Here is a 9,750-nt window from a genome sequence, read left to right as displayed (position 1 = left end):
ATTGTATTGCTGTTTTGTTGTTTGACGCTAATTAATCTAGGTTTTTTTTCTTTTTCTTTTTTTTCTTTTTTTTCCTAAGCCCTGTAGATTTGGGTTTGTTTTGTACAAATCTCCACTGCTAAGCCCTGTCACACAAAAATTTTATAGATCTCTACCGGTGTCCTTGCAAATTTGGCTTTTTTTTTGTTTGTTTGTTTGCAAATCTGTGTTTATGGCTTTTTGCAGATCTGATTTTTTTTGGCAAATTGTGTCTTCTTTTTTTTAGCTAATTTGAGTTTGGGTGGTTTGATTCATGGCTGTGTTTCTAACGGAAGTTAGTTTTTTTTTTTTTTGAAGCAAACACTTGTAAATGAATTTTCAAATATGCAACCAAACACCATAAAATGAAAATATTTTCGGTAAAATATTTTCAAAATAAACAGAGCCTAATTTATAAATTATACAGCAAAATGCCCATATTTTGAAACCATTTAGCAAAATGCCCATATTTTGAAACTATTTAGCAAAATGTCCCTGTTTTTTAAACTCGATTTTAACAAAATCAAGTTCTGTGTAAAACTTGATATTTTCAAAATCGAGTTCTATGTATATTTTTAAGTGGAACTCGACATTAGTTCCACTTAAATTTTAAAAAAAATTTAAGTGACAAAATATACATAGAATTCGAAATTGCTACTGTCGAGTTTCATTTATAACTCAATTTTGTTAAAATCGAATTCCAAAAACATAGGTATTTTGCTAAATAGTTTCAAAGTAGAGGCATTTTGCTATATAGTTTGTAAATTATGGGCAAATGCTCATTTTTCCTTGATTACTATAAATTTGTATTACCATGGACTGACTATAACATGATTAATGGGTAACCAAACTTTAGCTTAATGTACTACTATGTATACCCTACGTACCCTTGGTTTTTTAAAGATATAATTTATATGATGTAATTGTTATGGGCTTTCTATTATGAATGCAGTTCGTAAGGTCACTGTGTTAATATTGTATTTCCGCTTTGTCTCTTTACGTCCTTTTATTTTTCTTCTTTATATTTTAACAATTTGAAATTATTTTGTTTAATAGGAAGATGATGGAAAAAAAATATAATTAAGATGAAATGGTTATTATCATTATAATATCTTATTGGATGAAAGGATATATTAATTATAGAACTTATTCCGTCTAACTTGTAGAATATATAACCACTCTCAATAGGCTTGCTTGCTTGGCTAACATATTAACCAATATCACTATATTTCTTCACATGACGTATCGTATGTTGTTTGAACTCTCTTTTGATATACATTACATCTTCTACGTACTAAGATTCCCTCCCCACCCCCAAAAAAAAAAAAAATGATAAAAACAGTGCTCTTTGTGTTGGTAAAAAGTACACCAATCACAGAAAATGAGTTTCCTTGCAATTGCAAAGAAATGACCTAAACCTTCTGCTAATTGATTACCCTTCTTTTACTATCACATTTGAAATTCTAATTCTATCTAACCAAACATTCATTATCATATAGCTTTCACTTTCTTCCTAGCTATAATTGTTTAAGCTCTCCTTTACAATCTCGCAGGATACTTTATTATTTCTTACATAAAGATTGTCGTTAGAGATTGTCCCATTCACATTCACTTTTAAAAACCACTGCAGATGAAGCTTTTTCATTTTTTAACTAGCTCTGTTCTACTTTATTGGTTTTGACATTCCCATCTCTTGACACAGCTTGATAAGCTTCAAGATTATAATGGGTGCTTTTTTTTTTTTTTTTTTAATATGTATGAATCAGCTAGGGTACCCCACGTACGATCCCAACTTTAACATGTTTTTGTCTTGGGCAGGCGGATTGAGACCTCTTCTTTCTTTTTCACTTTTTGTGTGTGTGTGTGTTCGATCTGTTCTTGTGGTTTGTGTGTGTCTGCGTGCATTGACGCGTGGGCTTCTGCGTGCATGCATGTGCATGTATTCGGGTGTGCAAGTGTGTATGATTGAGTGGAACCAATAATTATCTCTTTTTTTTTCCCTTTTAGATGGGAAAAAAATATGCATATATATTCACTGTTTTCAAACCACTTAAACTTAATTATGCAGTAACATACTGTGGCAAAGTTAGAATTTCAAATAACGGGGCAAAATTAAAGACCAAATTGAAAACAACGTTAATTAAACAATTAACTACTTAAACTCAATTACGTATGGCACATTGTGGCAAAATCAGAATTTTAAATAGCAGGACAAAATTGAAAACAACATTAATTCAACAATTATTAATGGAAACTATAATAAAAATAAATAATCAGTTATAAAATCATGTAATCATCATAAAAAATGTAATTTAAATCTAAACTATTATATATTGTTTATACATGGGTTAATTTACTTAGTTGCCTTCAACAATTTTTCATATTTTAAAAATGGTTTCATGATTTATTTTTTTCCAATAATTTTGTATATATCTTTCTTAATGCATGTGACCAAGTAATTATTCTTTTATTGATCTTCCATTCCGTTGAGTCCATTGAGTTTAGAAATTTTCAATATGATGAAAGAGCCCTTTCATAAGTATCTACTGCAATTGATTGCTTTTGCTTTTAAAAAAAAAAAGGTAAAATTCAACTTTATTTTTATACTCTTCTAATTATTTAAAGTTTTAATTTTATATGAAAATTGTAAAGTATAAAAATGTGAAATAATCAAAATATTAAACAGAAAAGGATTAGTGAAAAGATGGAGGAATTATGGATTACTAAACAATCATATGTTTCTTTAGGTATTTTCGAGCCTCTACGTTGAGTTTAAGAAGAGATGTTAAAATAAATTAGAATATTATTGTAAATACGCATATCATGGTTTTGTATAAATTCCATGAATTACTATGAATTTATATTACCATGGACTAACATGGTTTTAGAGTTACCACGCATTTAATTAGCTAAGCGTACTCCTATATGTACTACACTTAGTTTTTGTAACATATAATTTATATGATATAATTGCTTTTTTGTAAGGTCAAACAATGTTAATCTTGTATTTCCACTTTCTCTCTTTAGGTCCTTTTAATTTCTTCTTTTTATTTTATCAATTTGAAATTATTTTTTTTAATAGGAAGATGATGAAAAAATATATAATTAACATGGATTGGTTATTAAATTATTATAATATCTTATTGAATGAATGGGTATATTAATTATAGAACTAATTATTCCGTCTAGCTTGCACAATATTTAGCCACTCTCAAATTACATTCCGTCTAGCTTGCACATATTAGCAAATATTACTATATTTCTTCACATGAATTAAGTATCATGTGTTGTTTGAACTCTCTTTTGATATAGATTACATCTTCTACGTACTAAGATCCAAAAAAAGGATAAAAACAGTGCTCTTTGTGTTGGTAAAAAGTACACCCATCACAGACAATGAGTTTCCTTGCTATTGCTAAGAAATGACCTAAACCTTTGGTTAATTGATTACCCTTCTTTTACTATCATAGATAAATTTCCAATTCTATCTAACCAAACACTCATTATCATATAGCTTTCACTTTCTTCGTAGCTATAATTGTTATAAGATCTCCTTTACAATCTCGCAGGATACTTTACTATTCTTACATAAAGAATGACTTGATTAGGGTTGATAGAAGCACCCTAAGTGATGTGCTTGCAAGCTTGAATCAACTAGAAGTTTGGACACAGATGAGGAAGAGACTATCTTTCAACCAAAAGGATGGATGAAGATCAATCTAGTACTCAACCTTTCTACCCTTCTAGCCTTGAACTCTAGGTTTAAGTATTTCGAGGGGATTTTGGCAGAGTTTCTTTAGGGTAAAAATTTTTGACATTTTGGATATTGAAAATGGTGGTAATTATAGGGGAAATGGGTGTCTAGGGTTTGATGAGATGTTTGGGCAACTAATTGATTAGGTTGGTTGCCCTAGAATCTCATCAAAATAAAAATGGAGTGATTTAAAGCTTTTTGTCTAGAGAGTGCGTACACATCATATACCGGTCATATGCACTCTTTGTTAGCCTTGGCCAAATTAGGTCAAAATGGTTTTTTTGGGCTTTGGGCTTCTTTCCTGCTTCACAGTTGGCCTTGGCCTTTTACTATATTGGATCACTCATAGGGTTTTCATCCTCGTTGGGCTCCACACACGATGTTAATTATTTTGGTAGAAATTTGATTTCTTGTCATTAGGACCAATTAGGACCAGGAGATTTGGATATAGGTTGGAATGAAATGGGGTGTCTACAGTAACAAAAAGTACCAAAACTAGATAAGAAAACCAATGGAAAAAATAAAAAGAAAATGAAAAAAAAAATGAACTCATTTGAATGTTCTAGAGGAAGGCGTTTTGGTCCAGCAAACAACCCCTTTTGTGTTCAATTTTTCTCTCAAGTTTTTTCCCCGATTTGGGGAGAAAACATACGTAACCCAACAATTTTGCCTTCTCTCATCTCTCCAACTAAACATCTACAAAAACTGTCTTCTCTCCAATTTTCTCTCTCCCTTTTCCATCCCCCTAAAATTACCCCCACTAAACGAACCCTTACAAGCTTTCATTTCTCCTTTCTCCGTATCTTACTCCTCATCTCCACTTTAGCCTTCTTTTGTTTTAAGAATACTCTCACATTCTTATTGTATTCTCTCAGCTTTGGTGCAAAATTCAAACTAAAAGATCGGTGAGATAAAGTTGAAGACATTAAAGGTAATCAACCTTAAAAAATATTCAAGGATCACATTTTATCTTTAGCACACTCCCTTTCAGTCTTTGTGCAAACAAGATATAATTATTGTGATTTTTTTGGGGTTAATATTTGATTTTTTTTTTTTTTTTTTTTTTTGTGGCTAAAAATGCTTATGTTTTGAAATATAAACAAAATTGGCACCCCAGTCCACAATTCCTTTGACCAAAACATTTGGATCTAGTTGAAGTTGCTTTTTCACCTATTTCTGATTTTCAATGATAATCAGATTGGATTGTGCCTAGTTTTCACTTAAATTGGTTGAACCAGCTGGTTTGGTCTAATTTTTAAAACTATGATATTGGGAGAAAGCCAAATCCAACCAGTATACCAGTGAACGGCTCTAAGGTTCGACTGCATTTCATGAGGTTTAAAGATATTGCCAAACATTTGAAAATTTTAGTTAGAATAGTTTTAACACCATTAGAGTACTTTTAAAAAGATTTAACGCCATTAAATCCACATTTCTTTAAAAGTAAAACCAAATAGACCATTAGCTTCTTGTTTCTAACAATCCAACCAAAAATGCGATTCATTTGAAAAAAAAAAAAAAAGGGAGGGGGAGGGGGAGGGGGAAAGGCATGGAGACCATCTAGATCCTAGTGGATTAATGCAATATAATTAAAGTTAAATAGTAATTATTTTATACATCTAAAACATACATTATTTCTCTCACAACGTATAGATCCCACAACTTTCTCAATAAAATCAGGTGGGTCCACTTGTGTGGTGGATGGAACAATTTTTATATGGTGGATAAGTTAGTCATCATTGATGATATAGATAGTTTAATCAATCTTTTTTCCCAACCTATTCATCAAATAACATTACCATTGGTTTACACAAATTAATCCCTCTTAAATTCCCCCCACCCCAAATTTTATTGTAGTTTTTTGGTTCAAGGAATCAACATTCTTGAGCATTCCTATGTTTGATTACAAAAAGCATATATTTGATTACAAAAAGAGTAGTTCTAGGACCACAAATTATTCATCTTTTTTTTTTTTTTAAATAAAGAAAGGATTCTTGAGATCGAGTGTAAAGGGAAATTGAACGGTATAATTACAAACACGAGATCAATGGAATTGGTTGGTTCTCCAACCGCAAGGAGCTGGTTAAAACTTAGGAGTGATAGGTTGAATTTATGGAAGTCCAAAATCCATGAGAGATAGAAATTCAAATTCCTCTTATGGAAAATTGCATGGGATATTATTCTCACCATTGCTAATTTGCAGCTTCAGATTATTTGGGCGGATTCTTCATTGTAGGCCTGGGTATGTTTTATTCGGCGTTTCCATTTGAATTCAATGCCCATCATTCTTCCAGTACCAAATGGATCAAATTGATTTATAACCCCACACAATAACTCAACTTGGATTCGAAGCAAGCCCAATATTGCTATCATGTGTGATCATATTTCTCTCACTTGAAACAAAGTTAGTTTCCATGGTAGTATTAAAAACATTTTCTCTAGTCATTTAAAAAACCTGTTTGATGGGTTGGGGTAAATTAAACTTTGATACAAGCCTACAGCCATCAAGGGCCTTTTGTTGTGATATCCATTACATGAAAAGTTAAAAGAAGAAATTTTTATAATTTTGTGGACTGATGTCATTGTTCTTTGAAAGGCTTTTATAGGGTGGATGCAAATGCAACTTTATTTGCTGTTCTTTGAGAGGTTTTATGGGTCATTGCGTTTTGACTTATTAGGCTTGGCATTATAACTCATTGTGGTTTTAAAAATTGTGATGGCTCACACTAAAGACAACATTGTTTGATTAAATGCCTCTCACAAAAACCTTATCCAAGAAATTCATAAGAAGGCACAATATTAAGATTAACCAAAACAACAACAGTCTGACAACCCAACAAAAGAAGAAGAAGATGAACAAAAATAATAATAAAAATAAAGCGCAGACAATTACATTTAAGCATGCATATGGTTTCAAAGGTATGCAATTTTGAGTAAGTTTTACCACAAACTAACAATAAGCAAAAGTTAAAACAAAATTTCCCTTCACATAACCTTACTCATAACCAGTTAAAAACCAGGCAAAATTTGCCAAATAGCCGTTTTTAGAAAAAAATTTAGGAGAATAGCACACATACAAGTTATTTATTTATGTAGCACATTTTTTTGGAACTCGAGTTTTGGCTAGAACTCAAGTTTGAGTTGAACTTTAACAAATTTGAATTCCAAATATGTGCTACATAACTAAATAATTTTGTTCGTGTGCTATTCTCCTAAAATTTTTCTAAAATCGTCCTATAGAGCAAATTTTGCCAATTAAACCGTATATTCAGAAAAAAGAAAAAGAAAACCACTTATACCGTATCAAAACCCCAGAAAAGAAGTTTCACTAAGAAATGCCAAGAGAAACTCACCCTCCAAAGACAGGGTACATCAAGATTTTAGCCTACTGTCCACAAACACAGGCAGCCCATTGTTTGATAAATTGCTTCACATTGTTTTATAAAATGCCTCGTTAACAACTATTCGCACAATACAAATGTCTTACTTGTACCTTGAGCTTAAAAAACAAGTTGCAGCCTAATCCAAAACCAAAAACCCAAAAAGGGTACACAGATTTATCATTTATCAATTTAACACAACTCACAAACAGCAAAGTGTTCGACAAAATGCCACAAACAACAACTGTTTGATGAAATGCCTAAAACAAAAGTAAAGGTGCCCACTTAGATCTGCCTACCAGCAGCATCAGCAACAAAAGGCAAGTAGGGTGTCCTCCCAAGAACACAACACCCCACACTATAAACAAAGCACAAAACAGCAAACACAAACAGCAAATTATGGAACCAAACCATGACCTTGAACCAAAACCCAGCACGAGCGGGGCTGAAAACCCGTTGAATCAAAACAGGTAGCACAAGAAGCACGTCAAGAGTGACAGCCTGCATGGAGTTGAACCTAACAAAGTGGGAAAAACTTGGGTTTCTAACAACACCCAAGTAGAGAGCAAAGAAGGCAACAAAGGAAGAGTAAGGGATAGACCTGTAGAGAGAAAGGAGGGGGAGGAGAGGGTTGAAGAGAGAGGCGAGAGGTGGGTATTGGTGGAAGAGGAAGCGGCCGTATTGGAGGGAGTTGAAGAAAGGGAGAGTGTAGGCTATGGTGGAGATCAAGCGATCTGTGGCTGGTGTTGGGTTGTAGGACATGCGAGTTATAGTGAGTTTTCGTGGGTGTGGTGGGGTGTATGTGGGTTTGATGATACGAAGGGAAGGGAGTGAGGGGGGTTTGAGGTTGAAGGTGGTGGTGGTGGGTGAGATGCGGAGGAAAGGGATGGAAGCCATCTTTTTGAGGTTTGAGAGAGAGAGAGAGAGTGAAAGAGGGAAATGGGGTTTTCAGTTTTCTAGTTTTGATGTAAATTGTTTCTAGTCACTAAATGCACGGGATAGTTTTAGAAAAATTATGTATAACAATAAGCATCTCTTTGCAGTGGATCACTTCTTTTTTTTGAGAAGATGCAGTGGATCACTTTAAATTTGATATGCTTCACCTAATACCTGCAAACATAAAAAATAATGAATGAACTTGGACTTAAAAAAAAAAAAAAAAAAAAAAAAAAAAAAAAAAAAAAAAAAAAAAACTCCTTGTGAAGTTTTAATATTGGCAACAAAGTTCTATGGAAAGAAGCACTGAGAAGGGGAAAAAAAAACATGACTTTGTTACTCTGATTCATTTAAAATGAGGTATATGCCTGGGAAAATTAAGGTAGGGAGATCATGTTTTGCTCCCAATAATAATTACACATATTAGGCAGTAAACTTAAGCAATAGACAACAGAGCAAAACACTTTGCATCAAGCATATGAACTTTTAATTCTACTTTAAATAACATCTAAAAAGCAATTTTTGGAGTTCCATTCAAGAAAATTTATCATAATTTACACCAAGAGCCATTCATCATATATTTATGAAGGGTGATTGTTCTGTTATGATCAATTTGGTCCCACTGATCATAAGAGCCTAGTCAAGCTATTTGCAAGGCACCTTAACTAACAGTTTGTAAGCACTATTCAACACGTTATAAGCTCATGAATGTTAACACAATTTATACATTATAAAAGAAATTATACTCACCAGTATTTTACTTTCCACACTGAAAATCACATCTGCATCAGCCACTGCAGTTGGCTTTAAATGCTCCAATTGCCTTGATAGCCCCTGGACATAATTCCAAATTTAGTACAAATGGCTAATTACTTACAAACGGGTAGAACAATTTAATTAATTCATATAGGTACATTAAAAAATAAATAAAATAAAAACAAAAGAGCATGGCCATTATGATTGATAACTCACTTGAACGTGCTCCAGTTAAACAGAGTGAAAGTCCCTGCATACAAATTCAAGCACAACTTCAGTGTTATTTGTTGCTAATAACCCACAGCCTCCTATTCTTCTTTTTTCTTTCTCTCTCTAGCCTAAGGTTTATACAGGCACTTGATAATTAGGAAAGGAAAATAAAAAGGTATAGAAAACATGAAGCATTTTAAAATATAAAGGAAGCCAAAAGTCTTGTAGCTTAATTAGCACTTCCACTACCTTATAAGTTGTGGAAGCTCATCACTACTACATAAAAGAATCTCAAAGCAATGTCCTAAAACTTCCAATCTAATGCAAGCCTAGCAAATAAAAATTTCGGATATCCTATAATACGATTTTTATCTCGTCTTCAAAATTTATCCATTAACCTTGACTAATTTCGTAACTTCAAGTTCAAACCTAAAAATACACAATTCAATCTGGTTCGAAGTGAGAAGATCCTCCCGGGGAAAATCTAATTGTTTTTAAATCAAAGACCACAATTCTAAAAAGTGTGTAAGGTCAACTGCACCAAAAAAAAAAAAGCTTTGAATGAAGTTGTAAAATATATGCCTTTTGATTTCTAATGAATAATGCCATTAGAAACTGTAAATACATCCAACCGATATACCAATAATCACTTTCTCATATGCTTTGGCACCAAAATGGGTATTAATTATAACCAAT

The 9,750-nt window shown here is 32.5% G+C and overlaps 1 protein-coding gene across 8 annotated transcripts in view; it reads right to left on the bottom strand.

The window, feature by feature from the left end:
• Positions 1-7,299: 7,299 nt before the first annotated feature.
• The window catches only part of LOC126724239 (protein TIC 20-II, chloroplastic), a 39,964-nt gene continuing 37,513 nt past the window's right edge, over positions 7,300-9,750 (bottom strand). For 2 of the 8 annotated variants that reach the window (XM_050428738.1, XM_050428737.1), the window contains exons 2-4: positions 9,061-9,094; positions 8,839-8,922; positions 7,300-8,262 (exon numbers count right to left, since the gene is read on the bottom strand). In XM_050428738.1, coding sequence (XP_050284695.1) covers positions 7,438-8,049 — 612 coding nt within the window. In that variant the 5' untranslated portion in view covers positions 8,050-8,262; positions 8,839-8,922; positions 9,061-9,094 and the 3' untranslated portion in view covers positions 7,300-7,437. Of the gene's footprint in view, positions 8,263-8,838; positions 8,923-9,060; positions 9,183-9,750 lie in introns of all 8 variants that reach the window. The other 6 variants (XM_050428741.1, XM_050428740.1, XM_050428742.1 and 3 more) reach the window with 4 other exon arrangements.

The sequence above is a fragment of the Quercus robur genome, chromosome 4, assembly GCF_932294415.1.
Source record: "Quercus robur chromosome 4, dhQueRobu3.1, whole genome shotgun sequence".
Taxonomy (NCBI): domain Eukaryota; kingdom Viridiplantae; phylum Streptophyta; class Magnoliopsida; order Fagales; family Fagaceae; genus Quercus; species Quercus robur.
The sequence above is the reverse complement of the archived record's forward strand: the minus strand, read 5'-3'. Positions and strand labels throughout refer to the sequence as shown.